At 43.6% G+C, this 19,576-nt stretch overlaps 1 protein-coding gene and 1 non-coding gene across 6 annotated transcripts; one reads left to right on the top strand and one right to left on the bottom strand.

The window, feature by feature from the left end:
* Nucleotides 1-385: 385 nt before the first annotated feature.
* On the bottom strand, nt 386-2,639 carry LOC103641110 (uncharacterized). 5 transcript variants are annotated; one of them, XR_004853157.1, is made up of 9 exons: nt 2,466-2,637; nt 2,202-2,267; nt 2,040-2,089; nt 1,629-1,744; nt 1,473-1,545; nt 1,005-1,114; nt 695-917; nt 498-611; nt 386-415 (listed from the first exon to the last, which is right to left on the bottom strand). It is a non-coding gene; the product is annotated as an uncharacterized protein (transcript). The 5 variants fall into 5 exon arrangements; XR_004853155.1 differs by having other exon boundaries at nt 1,005-1,545; nt 2,466-2,639; XR_560092.3 differs by having other exon boundaries at nt 1,473-1,744.
* A 15,304-nt stretch (nt 2,640-17,943) lies between these two features.
* Nucleotides 17,944-19,046, top strand: LOC103641112 (putative germin-like protein 12-4). Its single transcript, XM_008664483.3, has 2 exons — nt 17,944-18,152; nt 18,314-19,046. The coding sequence occupies exons 1-2, from the start codon at nt 18,035-18,037 to the stop codon at nt 18,874-18,876; spliced, it is 681 nt and encodes a 226-aa protein (XP_008662705.1). The 5' UTR covers nt 17,944-18,034; the 3' UTR covers nt 18,877-19,046.
* The last annotated feature ends 530 nt before the right edge of the window (nt 19,047-19,576 follow it).

Below are 19,576 nucleotides of genomic sequence, written 5' to 3' on the forward strand. Positions count from 1 at the left end.
GGAAGTTAATTTGACCAGCATTACAAATGCTGTTTATTTTTATTTTACACCACATTCCACAACATAACAAATATATCAACAGTTATATAGAACACCATATTTTCACATAAAACATCTCACACACAATCTCATAACAATATTTAAATCCATAGTCTCATCAATTACATCACAAAAGTCTCATCCATAGTCATAATAAGACACATCTCATCATCCAGTACTAATAAGAGACAATATCTCATACATAGTCATAATAAAAGTCTCAAGTATCAGAACACAATAACATGGAAGCTCACGGTCGCCGATCACCATCGGGTTACAGTGACGAGTGATGGTCGATACCTCCACTAGTGAAGAGGGTTTTGACAAAGTCTAACCCGTCTTCTTGTTCATGCATCGACAAGGTAGCTGAAGGGGTCTAATATACATGTACAAATGACATTTGCTGAGTTACATCATAATATAACTAAGAACAAGTAAATGATGATGAATTTGCATACCTGATGTTCGATAGATGGATATGTAGGTATAGGTGGAGGTGAAGACCAAGGATAATGAACGGGAGGTGGTGGAGGGGGCATCGGGACGTGTATCCCTTGGGCCTGTGCTAGTTGCTACAAATTTGTCGAACTCATTCACATCAGCTTTTTAAATCAATACATATCTTAAAGTGAAAGCTATTAGCTTTTGAACTTACTTGTATGAGTGTTTGCTGTTGTTGAATCTGTGTAGCATAATATTCACGTTGCGCAGCTTGTTGCTTCAAGTAATCCTGATGTCGCCTAAGTTCTTCTCGTAGTTGCTCCACTTCTGCTGGATCTTGAGTGGAGCGACGGGAGCTACGAGCAGCAGGCCTCGATGAACCTCCACGCTGAACCCTCACCTAGCTCGAGTCAATGACGTTAGCAAACATTGTGTACCTACAAAACAAGTAACATCACGACAGATTAAGAATACATGTATTGCACTCAACCAATGAAACAATATAAGATATGTAGAGTCCTCACCTTCCATGAGCTTTTCCACCACTTGCATACACAACCTGTGGTTCAATAGGTGAGATCCTCCAATCATAGTCTGGTCTGTGCTGACTAGACATCGCCTCGCCATATGCAGCCTCATACAAAAGAACAATGCAATCTTACATACAAAAATCCATATAAACAGAACCTGCTCCGTGTGGGAACTTTGATATAAGATAATTAAGGAGATGAGATTTTTTTTCAGTCTGTATAGTGAGCTTTAAAGCAGGTATCACAAATACTACATAAGACAATATCTTTTTTTCTCGAACACATAGGAGAGCTGTGTATCATTATATTAAAAATAGAAAGGAACAAGGTCCAAAATAGACTGGGTACAACTGACGCCTTACGACGGTCAATATCAGGAGCGCCAATTAACCCAACAGACAAACAAACAGAAAAGTGTATCTTTTTTCTTCTTGAGAAGCAGCAACCAAGGAAAAAATTTACCACAGAAGCGATCTTGGTAATGATGAGAGTTCCTCAGGGTTTAGACCTTCACGGGCTACACTGCCACCATTAGCTGACAATGTTTTATTTTTACTGTTAGCCTCTGACACTGAGTCAACCTTGCTAGTACCATTTACACGGTAGTTCTGCAACCACCTATCAGTCTCCTAGAGGACGTGCATGATACTCTCCTTGGCAGAGTACCCATGGCTCTCAAAAGGAAGTATTACCAAAGGAGACAATGCTTTCAAGGCATTGAAGAATCGGTCTGACTGCAAAAAGAAAAAGGACAAACCATAAGATCAATAACGCAAATTAGTAAAAGTCATTAACCAGTAACAAAAATAAGCAGAAAATTAAATCATGAGAACATAGAGAATATTTCCACAGAAAATAATGAAGACTTGCATAAAACAACGAGAAGCAAACAAGTCAGTTTAATGGTAAAGGCACTCCAAATCAAGCAGGTCTAATATCACATATGCAAAATTAAAATTGCTATCCTGGTACAACAATTAAAAGTGTAGTCCTTGGTAGTGTGCGTGATTATACTTCTTACAAATCTACCTCTCACTGAAGAAGTTTGGGTCACTTGCACTACTAGTTGTTCCACATATCTGCAATAGTTTGTAATACTGAAATAGTAAATATACTACGGTGTAATCGCATAGTTCAAAATTATTCAGTCCTGCAGAAGAGTATAGAATAGATCAAAAGTAGACAATATACCTGTCATTGGCCTCTTCATCGCCTTCACCGATAATTGGGATTGTCGGACCAGACAGAATCACAAACCTGCAAATGATAACATTGAGTGTGTGTGCATGCACCAGAAAAAAACATATTTGCAGATGATGGATTGGAAAAAGTCCCTTCAACTTTTTTATTAAAAGGTTAAAGGTGTGCAGAGGGTTCTTCCACAATTTGAATCGCAGGAATGGGAACACATGTCGTATGCATATTATATTATTAATGAGTAACAAGAGAAAATACCCTCTAGTTAACCAAAGAAGAGGAGATGTAGCACCAATCCCAGGAAATTCATTAGGGGAACCACGAACTTGACCAGCAGCATCTTTGCTTTTAAATTCACCAGGGTAGGACCAAACTTGGCGGGCCAGGGTGGGGGCGGCAGCAGCGGACAGGGCCGGGGCGGGGGCGTCCATGGCGGACGGGGCTGAGGCCAGGGGCGGGCGTGGCAGGGGCGGCCGGTGGCGGGGGCAGGCGCGGCGGGACCGAGGGAGAGACAGACGTGAGAGAGAGACGGGAGTGAGAAAGGTGAGAGAAGAGATAAGGTTGAGGAGAGGTTTAAAATAAAAAAAATATAACTTCCTAGAGTAAAGCCGTAGGAAGTTACTTGACTTCCTAGAGTTTGTACATTTACTCTAGGAAGTTAAGTAACTTCCTAGAGCCGGCCGTAGGAAGTTAGCTTTTCGTTTGACTGGTCAAAAGCTGAAATCTAACTTTCTAGAGGAGGCCGTAGGAAGTTAGGTGGGCAGCTAACTTCCTAGAGCCGGCCGTAGGAAGTTAGCTTTTCGTTTGACTGGTCAACAGCTGAAATCTAACTTCCTAGAGGAGGTCGTAGGAAGTTAGCTGCCCATGCTAACTTCCTAGAGCCGACCGTAGGAAGTTAGCTTTTTGTTTGACCACAACCGTGGATCAGCAACTAAAAGCTAACTTCCTAGAGGCGGCCGTAGGAAGTTAGCTGGCTGCCTCTAGGAAGTTAGCGGCTCGTTTGACCGAACACACGGGTCAGCATGTGAAAGCTAACTTCCGACAAGTTTTATAAAATACCGTAGGAAGTTATGTTTATTTCCTAGAGCTACCAGTTGCCTCTCGGAAGTTATTTATTTCCTACGGTTTATTATAAAAGTTGTAGGAAGTTAAAAAACCGTAGGAAGTGTATGATTTTGGTGTAGTGTATGCAGCTAACCTGAGTAGGGGGGTGAACTTATCTACTATGCGAGTCTTAGGGATGAAGAGTCATGACTTCCACATATGGATTGAACGGATTCTTTCTGCGATGGTTCGAGGCTATGTCCCTGAGCATGTCTGGCTAGCGCTTTAAGATTTGAGCTATTTCTTTCGTCAGCTTTGTGCAAAAGAGTTATCTCGGACCATGGTTGCAGACTTGGAAAGATTGGCACCCGTGTTACTGTGTAAGCTTGAGAAGATATTTCCACCTTGGTTCTTCAATCCAATGCAGCATATGATTCTTCATCTCCCCTATGAGGCACGAATGGGGGGCGTGCAGGGACGTTGGTGCTATCCAATCGAGAGATGTCTAAAGACTATTCGAAAGAAATGTAGAAATAAATGCAAAATCGAGGCTTCCATTGCAGAGGCATACATTCTAGAGGAGGTGTCAAACTTCACAACAACTTATTATAGTGACTGTTGGGGACTTGTTCTCAAGTGCTATGAATTAAGAGCAAGGCAACATAAAATGTTAAATGTTAACGTCCTTCGTCCATGAAGCATTATTCCCTTGAGGATAATGGGCCTTGGACGAAGGTTGATGAGAGTAAAATTACGAAGCTTAAGTCTTCGTAATTAAATTTCAATACATATTGTGAGATAACATAAAATAAAAGGTATAAAGAAGGTAAATAAATCATAGACGAGTTATGTTATATTTACTTAATATATTGAATTATTGAACATAATAATACCTCTGCCTTGGCAAAGGTTGGATTCCGAAAGATGCGATTGCAATTACCAGAATGCGTGAACAGTAAAGGAATACTGTTCACTATTTATAGACACAGGGCGCAGCCTGTGGGGAATTACAAGTATGCTCCTTATAAAAGTTTACAACACTGACTCAGACCTTTATGGACTAAAAGGTCATTCTATCTTTAAGTCGGTTTGTAATACCGAAGCTTCATGAAGAGGAACCTTCGGCCATCTTACACAAACAGCTTCAGCCGAAAGCCGCTTCTTTCTAGAAGACCTTCGGCGACGAAGCATAGGCCCAACAGTAGCCCCTTTCGCGGTGCTAGATCGTTTTTCGTAACGAGCTTGATCCGTGAAAAAAGTCTCTTAGGCTTCAGGGAGCCGAAGGTCCAAAAAACACCTTCCCTGAGCTCGTTGTCGAGAAACGATTCAATTTCCTAGCGCGTAGCGGTCCCACCTTGCAGAGTTACTGTTTGGTCTCTGCGGTCCACCGCACAGCGAGTGCAAGCGGGTGTTCTGCCTGGTGTAAAAATCCTGGCGCTTCGCCTTCTTTCCTGCAGTACTATATAAACAGATGAGTAGGTGTGAAGTTACCACAGCATTCATTGCTATTTGCACTGTTCTGCTGCCAAAATTTTTAACCATCGCCGAAGCTTGTCTGTCGGAATCAAACGAAGCTCCAGTTTGAAGCCTGCTTCGTCAGAAAAAACTTCGGAAGAAGAAAGTATTAAATTTCCACACATTCATAATTAAATGGCCAGAGTGCGTTCTACCGCCAGGGTTGAGCGTGAGGGGGGCGAAACTGAAGCTTTGGAGACTGTTCCCATCTCCAAAGCCATGCAACGATCCGGGCTGGTGACTTCGGAAAAGATCCCTAGTGATGATGCAGAACAAGCAGAACAAGCAATCGCTGAAGTAGAAGAAGAAGATATTGAGGAAACTAATCCCGAGGATAATTATCGCATTGCCATGCCAAGCAAGCCCAGCCACTTGGACTTCGGGAAATCTACTGTTTCGAAGGCTGATCTGTCCAAGATGGTAAAGTCAGGCTTTTTTACTGAAGACCAGAAGAAGCTATTACGCTTCGGGGGAGAAGAGACTACACCAAAGCCGGAGAAGGATGAAATTGTTATTTTCAAGAGCTTCCTAAAGGCTGGATTAAGATTCCCCCTACATGGGATTATTGCAGAGGTACTGAAGAGGTTCGGTATCTATTTTCACCAGCTGACCCCTAACGCTATCGTTAGGCTTAGTGTTTATATCTGGGCACTCCGAAGCCAAGCGGTGGAACCGTTTGCGGACAGCTTTTGCCGAGTTCACGAACTGCACTATCAGACGAAGGCTAGAAAGGATGGATTACATGACAATTTTGGTTGCTATAATTTTGCTTATCGAAAAACTACGAAGTTTCCTGTGATCAGCTACCGAAGCAAATGGGCAGCAGGGTGGAAATCGGAGTGGTTCTATGTCAAGGTTGATGACGATAAGGAAAAGCTTGTGCAAAGTCCACTTGAACTAATCTTCGGAGAAACCCGCCCTCACTGCAACATGACACCAGAGGGTCCAACTCAAAAAGCAATGTATGAATTCGAAATAATTGCAGAGCATATCAGTACAAGGGACCTGGTCCAAGAGTTTTTGGCTTTCAAGGTTTTTCCTAGTGTAAAAGAGTGGGAAATGCCGAAGCTGAAGGGGGAGAAAAAAGAAGGTGAACTCGTGCGCTTACCTTACTACTTCAAGTTTAAGAAATACTTTAAAACACCTTGCCAAGAGTGGCTGGATACAATTGAAGTGATGTGCAATGAAATACTTGGCAATTATTCTAAAAAAGAAGATCAGTTGATGACCGCAGCCTTCGGCACCCGTCCGAAGCGAAGACTAAACCGAGTGCTGGACGCCCTGGGTTTCGAATACCCTGATTACGTAAATCTGAACAAAGGTGCCGGAGGCCAAAAAAGGAAAAGGATAACTGAAGCCTTAAATGAAGATGAAAAAGAACTACCAAAGAAGAAAATTCCGAAGAGGAAGAAAGCGTCTTCTCCGAAGCGTAAAATATCCGACGAAGAAGAAATCCCCGCATCACCCTCTGTCGCTGATGTTGAGGAAATTCTGAAGGTAATGACTGAATCCTTACCTGCGAAGCTAAGTCCACTGGGGCCCCAACTGACAAAGTTTTTTCAGAAGGACAAGGAGCCCGAAAAATCGAAGAAAATAATCAAAGCAAAGAGACAAAGAATTATCACTGTGACAGAAGTAATTGACAAGACACCACCAAGGGCTTTAGCTCAGAAAACACCAGCGGCTGCGGAAGGGACAGATATTGAAATTACACCTTCGGAGGTCGCAGCTGCCGAAGCTACCTCGGCTGAAGATTTGAACCTGGAGAGCACAATCGAACACATTGACAAAATACTGCTAGACATGGCTGCGGAAGAAGCTACCACCGCCGCCGAAGAGGCCGCGACCGCAGCGTCGGAGAAAGGGAAAGAAATTGCTGATGAAGCTTCGGAAAACGAAGCCTTCATGTTCCAGAATTTAGTTGGAGAACAACTATCAAAAGCTGAAATAGAAGAGCTTAGAGAGTATGCCAAATCCTGCGGATACAAACCTGGGGCACTCCTCTTCGGAGGCGTTGATGATGAAAAATTAGGTTGTATTCGAGATCAAACTGGAGCCAAGGTTATCGGTACTCTGTCCAAGAGTATCGGCTTTCCGAAGCTATAAACAGACATCAGCCGCTACCGACGACAACATATCGTTGGTAGTTTATTTTATTCCAACTTCAAGGTGAACTACTTTTCCCTTAACTTTTATTGTTTCTAATAATAAAAACATGTCTGACGAAGGTCGTTTTCGTGCAGAGTATGCTGTTGAGCAAAGCCTTGCAAATGCAGCAAGATTTTGAAGATAAGAAGCACGAAGTTATAATTGAAAATTTGGAAAGCAGAATAAAGGAGCAATCAGATGCTTTCGAGAAAAAGAACTTTGAGCTCCAGGCAACCGAAGGTTTATTGGCGGAAGCTGAAGCAAAAATAACAGAACTGAACACGAAGCTTCTCCGCCAGTCTGAGCAGTTCGAACGAGAAAAACAAGATCTTAATGCAAAACTTGAAGCCGAAGCTCAACAAAATTCAGATTTGAGAAAACTATTGACGTGCCTTCAAGAAAAATGCTTGGAATTTAGCAACAAATGCATTCAACGATTAAGAAAGATTTTTCACTCAGTTGGAGCCAGCAGTGAAAAATTCACCCCCTCAGCTGAAGATCTACCGAAAACCTTCGAACATATTGAGGGTGAAATTGACGAGCTCGACGAAGTCATAGCTGGGCACGGTGACTTCTGTGCCTGGGTGGCTTCTCGGGGCACTGCTGCAGCTTTCCTAAAAGCTGGCTGCGATCATGGAAAGATTGTCAATAGGCCAAATTTCACTTTATCACCATCAATCCTAGATGACATTCCTGATCTCGCCCGAAGTATCTCTAATAGATTTGTGAAAATGATATGGACAAAAGGTGGTCGAGAAAAGGCTGGAGACGAAGCTCGGAGTCACCTTGAACCTGTAAGAAACCATACCTTGCGCTTACCTCTTCCTGCAAGCTCGATTTTTACTTATGACAACCTTATTCATGTAGGATGATGAAGCCGAAGCCGATGATTAAGAAATGACGCCGAAGCTGAAGCTCCTTGGAGATTAAATAGTAGACTGTAGACAGTACTTGAGAAACTTTTGAGATAACTTTTGCAAATGTAACTAAAACTTGTCTTTATTGAATTCTGTTCATACCTTGTAATATATCCTTATCCTTCCATTGATGTATGAGAAGTGCTTTGATGTGGACGAAATTTTCTTTTTTGAGCCGAAGGCGAAAAAACACCTTCCCTTCTTTTTGTACGCAGCGAAGCATAGAAAACAACATTTTCCTTCTTTCCGAAGCTCTCCTTTTTGTACACGAAGCTCTTTCTTCCCTTTTTTTTTCTTTTTGCCGAAGCAACCACTTATGCCATGAAGATGATTATCCTACATATGCCTGGATGAATGTTTATGAATGCAAATGATATGATGTAATGTGATGTGCAAATGAATGGCCAAACACGTATCCGAAGCCACACCCATAGCCATTATTTCCTTAAAAACAATCACACCTCAGCTCTGCATTCCCTTAGGAACGACTTTGGAGCTTCTTCGCCTTTACTTTTGGTGGGATCAGCGTTGACTTTTCGCTGCAAGCTCTGCATTCCTTTAGGAACGACTTTGGAGCTTCTTCGCCTTTACTTTTGGCGGTATCAGCGTTGACTTTTCGCTGTAAGCTCTGCATTCCCTTAGGAACGACTTTGGAGCTTCTTCGCTTTTTACTTTTTGGCACTCGATGGTGCGCTCTCAGCTTTTACATTTACATTCCTTGGGGGATTTTGCTCTTATAGAACTAAAAAAGGAAATTACATGTGATGGCCCCATTAAAAACCTTTCTCCCCCTTTAGAAAGGAAAAGGGTGCCATAAGAAAGAAAAAACATAAAAAATTACATCAAGTTACACATAATATCGCCGAAGCTCATCCGCATTCCAAGATCTAGGAATGTCGTTGCCGTCCATATCCTTCAATCTGTATGAACCGGGTCTTGACGAAGATGCTACTAAGAAAGGTCCATCCCATTTCAACTGCAACTTGCCCACTGTTTCTGGGTTGGCCACTCTCCGAAGCACCAAGTGTCCTGGCTCAATATTTTTTAGCCGAACCTTTCTATCTCGCCATTTGATTGTTTTGGCTTGATATTTATTGATGTTCTCCACGGCGTGCAGCCTGATCCCTTCTAAAGCATCCTTTTCTACAGAATAAGCAGCTTCGGAATCTGATTCTGCCGAAGCTACTACCCTTATTGATCCGGTTTTAGCTTCCTCCGGAGTTATTGCTTCGTCACCGAATAACAACTTGAATGGAGTAAAGCCTGTAGACCTTGATGTTGTTGTGTTGTGGCTCCACACCACTTTGGTTAACTGATCTGGCCACTTTCCCCTGGGTTGATTGAAGATTAACTTCATTATTCCTGTCATTATAATGCCGTTGGCTCTTTCCACGAGTCCATTTGACTTCGGATGCCTGACTGATGCAAAATGGATCTTCGTACCAATTTGGTCACAGAAATCCCTGAAAGCTTCGGAGTCAAACTGTGTTCCATTATCCACAGTGATAGCCTTTGGCACCCCGAAACGACAAACAATATTCTGCCAGAAAAACTTTTGGATGGTAGCCGAAGTTATTGTGGCTAAAGGCTTTGCCTCAATCCATTTAGAAAAATATTCCACAGCTACTACAACATATCTTAGGTTCCCCTGGGCCGGTGGTAACGGACCTAACAAGTCAAGGCCCCACCTTTGCAATGGCCAAGTGGGTTGTATGAGCTGTGTTAAGGACGAAGGTTGTTTTTGATCTCTTGCACATTTTTGACAACCTTCGCATTTTTGAACTAATTCCGCTGCATCCGAAGCTGCCTTCGGCCAATAAAACCCTTGGCGGAAAATTTTTCCAAGTAACGGCCTAGATCCAATGTGAGATCCACACAGGCCTGCATGTATTTCTTTCATTAACTCTATACCTTCGGTTCTAGATAAACACTTGAGTAGCGGAGCACAAACTCCATGCTTGTACAACTCCCCCTCTATCATGACATATGGACGAGCTCTTGCCTCTATCCTCCTGTTATAAGCTTCGTCATCTGAAAGGAATTTACCCTGAAGATAAGAGATGATCTCAGTTCTCCAATCTTCGCTATAAACAGGAGATATATTGAGGACTGCTCTTTCAAGAAGTTCCACCGAAGGTGCTTTTATTGTTTCGAAGAACACATCCGAAGGTAAGGGCAGCCCCTGTGCTGCTGACTTAGCTAGCAAATCAGCATGCTCATTTTGTCCTCGAGGGATATTTTTGACAGAAAATCCCTCGAAGGAAGCTTCAACTCTTCGAACCATATCCAGATACTTTTCAAGCTTCGGATCTTTAGCCTTGCAACTCTTGTCGATATGACCCGAAACAACTTGGGAATCAGTTTTAAGAATGGCCCTTCTGATTCCCATTGCTTTTAGCTTCCGAAGACCCAGAAGCAGGGCTTCGTACTCGGTAATGTTGTTTGTGCAACTAAAATCAAGCTTTGCCGCATAACAAGTTTTAACTTTGGAAGGTGAAACCAACACAGCAGCCGCTCCCGCTTCGAAGGTTCCCCAGGACCCATCGCAAAACACTGTCCATGCTTCGGCGTCTTTATTTGTTTCTTCCTCCTGAGCCCCTGGCGTCCAATCAGCAATGAAGTCTGCTAACGCCTGGGACTGAATCGAAGATCTATGAACATATTCAATACAAAATTCATTGAGCTCTGCAGCCCATTTTCCAATCCTTCCAGTAGCTTCTCGGTTCCTCATAATATCCTTCAGAGGTTGTGAAGAAGGAACAATTATGTTGTAAGCTTGAAAATAGTGCCGAAGCTTCCTGGATGCCATCAAAACAGCATATAACACCTTCTCTAATTCTGTGTAGTTTTTCTTTGATATACTAAGAACTTCAGATACAAAATATACTGGGACCTGCCTCCTAACTTGGCCATCAAGCTTCTCCTGGACAAGTGCTGCACTTACCGCTGAATGCGAAGCTGCCACATATAATAATAAAGGAGCCCCTGGCGTAGGTGGAGTTAGTGCTGTTAGATCTATCAAATACTGCTTCAGCTCTTCGAAAGCCTTCTGCTGGATTGGTCCCCATTGAAAGACTTCGGCTGACTTCAACACTTCGAAGAATGGTAAGTTTCTCTCTGCTGATCTGGATATGAATCTATTAAGAGATGCCAACCTTCCTGTCAATCTTTGAGCCCCCTTTTTTGTAGTTGGTGGCTCCATCCGAAGTATAGCTTCAATCTTACTTGGATTAGCTTCAATTCCCTTTGTTGAAACCAAACATCCTAGAAATTTCCCCTTCTTTACTCCAAAGACGCATTTTTCTGGATTCAACTTTAAGCCAGCTTGTCTGAAACTGGCGAAGGTCTCCTGCAGGTCAGCAATATGATTCTCCTGCTTCGTGCTTTTTACAATGATGTCATCAACATAAGTTAGCACATTTCTGCCTATCTGAGACTGGAGAACCTTCGCAGTCATTCTGCTGAAACTTCCTCCAGCGTTTTTGAGCCCCTCAGGCATCCGAAGATAACAATATGTGCCACTTGGAGTTATGAAGCTAGTCTTCGACTCATCTTCCTTCTTCATCCAGATTTGATGATAGCCTGAATAACAGTCTAACAGACTCATGAGCTCTAAAGAAGCTGCTGCATCAACTAAAGAATCTATCCTTGGCAGTGGGAATTCATCCTTCGGACAAGCCTTGTTAAGATCTATAAAATCGATACACATTCGCCACTTGCCATTGGCCTTTTTTACCATAACAGTGTTAGCTAGCCATTCTGGGTACTTCACTTCTCTGATAACTCCTGCACTGAGGAGTCTTTTGACTTCGTTGCGAGCACCTTCGGCCTTATCATCTGACATTTTCCGAAGCCTTTGCTTTATGGGTCTGAAGGATGGATCGACATTGAGCGAGTGCTCAATAACATCCCTATTAACTCCGCAGAGATCATTGGCTAACCATGCAAAAACATCTTTGTTGTTGAACAAAAACCTTATTAAGGTTTTCTCTTGTTCTTCGGATAACTGAGAGCCCAACAGCACCTTCTGCTCTGCTATATCCTCACATAAGAGCATGGGCTTCGGCTGATCTGCTGAAGCTGCTTTCTCCCTTCTGAATTTGTATTGTTCACAAGCTTCAGCTCCATCTATGTTATGGATTGCTTTTGAATCAGTCCAGTTTCCTTTGGCCCTTCTGGCAGCTTCCTGGCTTCCATGAATAGCGATGGGTCCTTGATCCGAAGGTATCTTCATGCAAAGATAGGCAGGGTGAAGAATTGCTTCAAAAGCATTGAGGGTGCCACGACCAATAATTGCATTGTAAGGGTATTCCATGTCAACAATGTCAAACACAACTTGCTCAGTTCTAGTGTTGTTGATGAACCCGAAGGTCACTGGCATGGTAATCTTGCCCAGTGCTACAATCTGTCTTCCTCCGAAGCCACAGAGAGGATGTGTAGCATCATGAATCTTATCTTCTGGCTCTTGCATTTGTCTGAAGGCCTTAGCAAATATGATATCAGCTGCACTTCCTGTGTCAACCAATACATTGTGGACCAGAAATCCTTTGATAACACAAGAGATAACCATGGCATCGTTGTGTGGGTAATCCTTGAGCTGAAGGTCCTCTTGGGAGAAGGTAATAGGAATGTGAGACCATCTTGACTTGATGAAGGGTCCTTGCACCCCAACATGCTGTACCCTTCTCTGTGCTTCCTTCTTTAGTTTCTTGTTAGCTGGCTCTGAGGACGAGCCACCTGTGATCGGGAGCACCAGCTTCGGGTCCGAAGCAGCTCCAGCTTGGTCGTTGAACGAAGCCATCAGCTCAAAAAGTGGAAGTGAGTTCACCGGAGGTGGGCGCCAATGTTGGGGACTTGTTCTCAAGTGCTATGAATTAAGAGCAAGGCAACATAAAATGTTAAATGTTAACGTCCTTCGTCCATGAAGCATTATTCCCTTGAGGATAATGGGCCTTGGACGAAGGTTGATGAGAGTAAAATTACGAAGCTTAAGTCTTCGTAATTAAATTTCAATACATATTGTGAGATAACATAAAATAAAAGGTATAAGGAAGGTAAATAAATCATAGACGAGTTATGTTATATTTACTTAATATATTGAATTATTGAACATAATAATACCTCTGCCTTGGCAAAGGTTGGATTCCGAAAGATGCGATTGCAATTACCAGAATGCGTGAACAGTAAAGGAATACTGTTCACTATTTATAGACACAGGGCGCAGCCTGTGGGGAATTACAAGTATGCCCCTTATAAAAGTTTACAACATTGACTCAGACCTTTATGGACTAAAAGGTCATTCTATCTTTAAGTCGGTTTGTAATACCGAAGCTTCATGAAGAGGAACCTTCGGCCATCTTACACAAACAGCTTTAGCCGAAAGCCGCTTCTTTCTAGAAGACCTTCGGCGACGAAGCATAGGCCCAACAGTGACAAACTGCCGAGCGTGCATAATCCACCCTCTCGTTACAATGATGGCGACAATGAATCGAACCTTAGCATATTTCGAGGCCAACTCGGAAGCGCAAGTGGCTCGACCACCAAGACCCTAACACATGAAGAGTGGCGGCATATCATGCTATATGTATTGACCAACCTTGAAGAGGTGACGCCATACATGGAACAATTTCTTCATGAATTCTGGCGTCGATCAAGGGACCCCACTCCACAGGAATATGACACTCTTCTTAGAAAGGGTGCGAGAAATGGGTTGTCCGATTTCATTTCCTGGTTCAAGCGTAAGGTACGTGCTTAGTTTGTAAAAGAGATACATCTTTGAACTCAATTTAGCGTCTTTTAACTTGCGAATACTTGCAGGGCCAAAGAGATCCGTCTATGAGTGCCGAGTTGAGACAAGTAGCCAACGACTTTGTTTATAGGGTCAAGAAATATTCTAGGTATGACGTCAATGGGTACCGTTTTCGCACAACAAACTACGACAAAAGTCGGCCCAATCGGAAAACAACGTGTTCTGGAGTCTTTACGCCCGGCCTTGACGATGTCGATTATTTTGGACGAATCGAAGAAATATATGAGCTCAATTTTTATGGTTCCAAACCTCTTAATCCAGTGATATTCAAATGTCATAGGTTTGACCCTCAAGTGACGAGACGGACACATTCTAATCTTGGGATAGTCGAAATTCGACAAGATTCCACCTTACCAGGAGACGATGTCTATATCGTGGCCCAACAGGCCACACAAGTGTATTATCTCCCATATGCGTGCCAAACGAAAGAACATCTTAAGGGTTGGGATGTTGTGTATAAGGTATCACCGCACGTGAGGTTACCTGTTCCTAACGATGAAGATTACAACTTAGACCCAAACACATATGATGGAGAGTTCTTCCAAGAAGATGGGCTAGAAGGGCGATTGGAGATAGACTTAACCGAAGCTATCGGAATGGACGTAGATATTGAAATGGTTGTTGATGAGGAGGATGATGAGGTGCAAAATGATAATGACTTAGTAATCCTTGAAGGCAATGACATTAATGACGAACTTGCGTCTTCCGATGGTGTTGAGATTGAAATGGTTGATAGTGATGATGAGAGTTATGATCTGGCTAACCCCGACACATATGAAGATTATTTTTAATCGATGTAATGCTATATGTCTTTTTATTTCGCACATGTTTTTAAATACTTCTTTTTATATGTGCTTATTTGTTTACTCTTAATTGCAGGTTTTTGGACAAATATGGTGGGCGGTAATTGGCCGAGGAGGAGGAGGGGGAGGAGGAGTAGGACGGCGGACGCGGCAGAGCAGGCGGCGCAGCAGGACGACCTTGTCCAGCAGCAGGCAGCGCAGCAGGACGACGACGACTAGCAGCAGGACGACGACGAAGCTTAGCAGATCGCCTCAGGTTCTGGCGCCTCAGGTTCGAGGAGCATCTACCTGCGAGGTCCTACGAGTCTCCCTCAGCGTCTCATACTTCGGGACAGGCGACCGCTGATTCGGCCGGATGGGGATAGGTATGTAACTTTATGTTCTTCATTCTTGTTCATATTATATGTTCAAAATCATAATATAAACTAATACTTTTTATTTATCACTTGGACAGGTCTTGGATGGTTGTGGATTATGCTGGGGGTCATCGTCGCCCCCCCCCCCCCAATGACATCCTCGGCCTGCTGTGCAGGGAACACTTCCCTGTACTGGTTGAGTACGCCGGATTGACGGGCCCAACCTACACCTTCGACCACTACGCCGTCGCCCCCGATGTAATAGACCGGGACGACCGGAAATTCAATAACAAGGCGGAGCGGGTGAAGCAAGAGCTGTGGGTAAGTCTTAGTATAATGTAAAATATGTCGCATTCGTTGCAAATTCTTGAAATAATGTATGGATACATCGTTTTTGTATGCAGGATTTCTTCAGATGCGAGGCTAGATACGAGGCTAAGGGCGGATGTGGTGGCCACCACGAGCTGTAAGAAGCTCGTCGTGGACATGCACTATGAGGCCCGAATCTAGGCCATCGTCAGCTACCACGGCTCCGTCCTTGGGGAGAGGGTGACCAAGCAGCAAGCCCGAACCATGTCGTTGACTAGGGACCAATACCTGCAGGTAAAGTCATGCATGTTTAGTACCAGTATTCCATGCATGAATTTTATTTTATCTTCTGATATGCACTTTACGTGTTTACTTTGTAGATGATTCCACATTGGTGCGCCACACATCCTCTATGCTGGGAGCAGATGGTGGATAGGTCGTGTTCGGCTAAGTGGGACGAGGCGCACAACGCTAGCCGGGAACGACGTATGATGATGCAATGTCCCTCCCACCACCAAGGCAGCCGGAGCCTGGGCCAATATGCAGAAACAGGGGTACGCCCTCTTTTTTATTTAGGTATATAGCACTGGATTAGATATTATTTCTAACTATCTCGTTGGTTTTCTTGCAGTCGGCATCACATGGTGGCCGACCTTGCTCCACCTTCTCGGCCTATGCTATGGCCCATAAGGGCAAGGCGAAGTCCGACGTCACCTACAACCCGGATGACATGCCCGAGGCCTACACCAACCCCGCCGTCTACAACCGCCTTTATGACTACACCGCCATGGCGCAGGAGGTCCATGGCCCAGAATATGATCTCAGCACCGAGCCGATCGACCCCGATGTGCTCATGAGGGTCGGAGGAGGCAAGAGACATGGGCGGTAATGGATTGCCGACGGGGCAATCAACTCGTCCTCCACTCCCACTCTGTCTCAGGTGAGAGCAAGGAGCACGGGCTCGAGTCCAGCCATATTACCTCGGCACGACAGCTCACAGCATCGCATACAACAACTCGAGGTTAGTGCTTCTGTAACTCGTCCTTCCTTGAGTTATATACCTTCTCTTTGAGTTACTATAACATTGGCTTGTAATATTACAGACCCAACTAGAAGAAGAGAGGAGGGAACGTCAAGAGATGGAGGTGAGGATAATGGCGGAGCGGAAGGCGGCTGATCAGAGGATGGCGGAGATGTTCTAGTACATGCAGAGCCTTGGCGCCACATAGGGTTTCGCTCCGCCACCTCCATTGTTCCCTACAGTTGACCCTGCTCTGTTCCATACTCCTGTGAGTATCAAAATTGTAGTTACATGTTGGTAATGCATCTGGTATAACACATGCAATCTCTTCTCTGTGCAGGGCCAATCTGGGGTGGCATCCAACAACCCTCATGAAGGGTTCAGCCCAACGCAGCACCAGTCCAACCGCCCACCTCCATGAGAGTTATGTTTTCAATGTTTAGACTTCAGAACTTGTGTTGAATACTTATGTTTGTGTTGGATACTTATGTCAGAGCTTGAGACTTATGAGACTTATGTTCTTGATACTTATGTTTGCGTTGAGAACTTGGATATTTATGTTTGTGTTGGATATTTATGTTTGTGATGATATCTGTGATGTATATATGTGATGTATATGTGGTATCTTTTGTTTGTTTGGATAGAATATAAAAAACAAATAAAAAAAGTGTATACTGGTCACTTTGCCGAGTGTGACACTCGGCAAATAGGTGCTTTGCCGAGTGTCAGGGCCATAGCACTCGGCAAAGAACCAAGACTTGGGCACCGGTATAGGTTCTTTGCCGAGTGTAATGGCTCTGGCAATCGATAAAGAAGCACGCTTTGCCGAGTGCCATACCAAGCACTCGGCAAAGTACCTGACATGGGGACCCCTCTGGTGGATTCTTTGCCGAGTGCTGTTAGACCGACACTCGGCAAAGGTAACTCCTTTGCCGAGTGTCACCTGGGACACTCGGCAAAGACGTCGTCTCCGTCACCCGGCGCCGTAACGGCTCCTTTTCTTTGGCGAGTGCCCCCTGGCACTCGGCAAACCTCTTTGCCGAGTGTCCGAGAAAAAGTACTCGGCAAAGAAGGCTTTGCCGATGCACTGTGTGCCGATCCCTCTTTGCCGAGTGCGACACTCGGTAAAGACTTTGCTGAGTGTTTTTAAGGCTTTGCCGAGTGCTTCAGGCACTCGGCAAAGCCGTTGATTCTGGTAGTGACAATAAGATAATACTATATAACACATTACATGTTCCATTATATGGACATCAAATAGTTGTTAAGTCTTTTATGATATTACCACTAAAAAGTTTGTTAAATAGTCAAAATAGATGGATGATCGAAGCCTAAGTTCACGCTTTTATACTGGTTATTTTATACTCGTGGGTCAACGGGTATAGGTGAAGGCGGACCATTCTAATTCCTGTATGAAGATTTTTGTTCAATAAAAGACTCATGAGCAGAATATTTAGTCTATATATATATTTTAATAGAGTAAAATACTTATAGGGTATTAGATCATGGGTACCCATTGCCATCTCTATACAGGACTTACGTATAAAACTATGATAACGGCCACATCTAACAGAACCGGTCAGCAAGAATGTCTTAATTATCATGCATGACGTACAGACACCATAATCATCTGCCTGGGACCATGGTAGTAGATATTGATCTAATCAAAACCGTGTGGACCAAATCAAAATAGTTGCTTTCACGGCAGGCACTACACACCCTGAGACAATTTCTGTGGAGCAAGCCGGCCTGGCTCATTGACCACATCAGAACCTCAACTGCTCTATATATATGTGCATGTACCCCCTGCATGGGCAACGCAGCCAGCTCGCCATAGCTGATTCATATACAATACAAGCATCCTCTCCGCTGAAGAGATCAAATTCCATTCAGGGCAGATCGATAGAAATGGTGTCCTCCAACTTTTATCTTCTCAGCGTTCTTCTCATCGCCATCGCTTCTGGCGCACGGGCTACGGATCCTAGTCCTCTCCAAGACTTCTGCGTTGCAGACAAAGAATCGACTGGTATGTACTCATGAGTTCATCAGTCTAATCACATACATTCTGCTGCATTACTACTAAGGCAAAACTAAAAACTGCAGAAGTTTATAACTGGCACTGAAAAACACATGAATCCAGTTTGATTAGCTTTCTAACACATGTATGCCACTTCATTGATGCTGCAGTACGTGTGAATGGGTTGCCCTGCAAGGATATTAAGGATGTCAAGGTGGACGACTTCTTCCTAGCAGCCGACCTCGACAAGCCAAGGGATACGACGACGAACAAGGTCAAGTCAAATGTCACGTTGATCAATGTGATGAAGCTGGCCGGTCTAAACACCTTAGGCATCTCCATGGCCAGGATTGACTATGCCCCTCAAGGACAGAACCCACCACATACTCATCCCCGTGCCACTGAGATCTTAACGGTTCTTGAAGGATCACTCTATGTGGGTTTTGTCACATCTAACCCAGACAACAAATTCTTTAGCAAGCTGCTCAACAAGGGTGATGTTTTCGTGTTCCCACAAGGCCTAATCCACTTTCAGTTCAATCCAAGTCATGACAAGCCAGCAGTTGCCCTCGCCGCACTCAGCAGCCAGAACCCTGGTGCCATTACCATTTCTAATGCAGTATTTGGATCAAAACCACCAATCGCGGATGATGTTCTTGCCAAGGCGTTTCAGGTGGACAAGAAGGTTGTGGACTGGCTCCAAGCTCAGTTTTGGGAGGACAACCATAACTAAGTGAAGCTTGTGCGCTATTGTCATTGTTTTATGCACCTATGTAACAATCAACAACATTAATTTGATTTATTTGTATTATGTAGCAAAGTACTATGTACTTGATGCCATATATATTCTATAAAATGTTAAATGACCTCAGTTATAAATGTTAAATGATATATTGATTGCAACTCTTTGTTTCACTAAGATACATTGGCTTTCACCTAATATCACATGAAGACATCATGATTAAATCATATCTTGGTCGAGTTAGCTAGAGTTAGAGTAGGATGGCATGAAATTTTGCATACTAGTCCGCATCCATCGACCATCCAACTCCTCAACCACCATTCAAATAATTTTATGGTACACAAAGCATGTGGATGCAATCCAAGAGGGTCAAAACTTTGCCACACCCTATTTTTAGGATAAAACTGAATGCAAACTATATGTATGCTCATGAATTGAATCCATACATATAGCGATGTCAAACTGAGTAACATAAGACAGTGTTACAAAAGCGTATTACAAAGAAAGATACAAAGGTCTAGCAAACCTCAACGGAACTAAACTCTCGTCGTGGATCTCCATCTCCACAAGAATGGTTCACTATGGCACACACTTTGGCTTCTAGTAGCCTTCTGATTCCACAGAAAAATCTCCTCCTTCTAAGCAGACTGAGCAATGGTTCTTCATCTACAAAACAAGACATTTTTAGAAA

Source organism: Zea mays, chromosome 10 (genome assembly GCF_902167145.1).
Source record: "Zea mays cultivar B73 chromosome 10, Zm-B73-REFERENCE-NAM-5.0, whole genome shotgun sequence".
In the NCBI taxonomy this organism is placed as follows: Eukaryota; Viridiplantae; Streptophyta; class Magnoliopsida; order Poales; family Poaceae; genus Zea; species Zea mays.

Excerpts from the sequence above, each read along its gene's own strand:
- LOC103641112 (XM_008664483.3), top strand. The coding sequence starts at position 18,035 with ATGGTGTCCTCCAACTTTTATCTTCTCAGCGTTCTTCTCATCGCCATC. Across the intron at positions 18,153-18,313 it reads TGCAGACAAAGAATCGACTG|TACGTGTGAATGGGTTGCCC; the intron begins GTATGTACTCAT and ends TTGATGCTGCAG.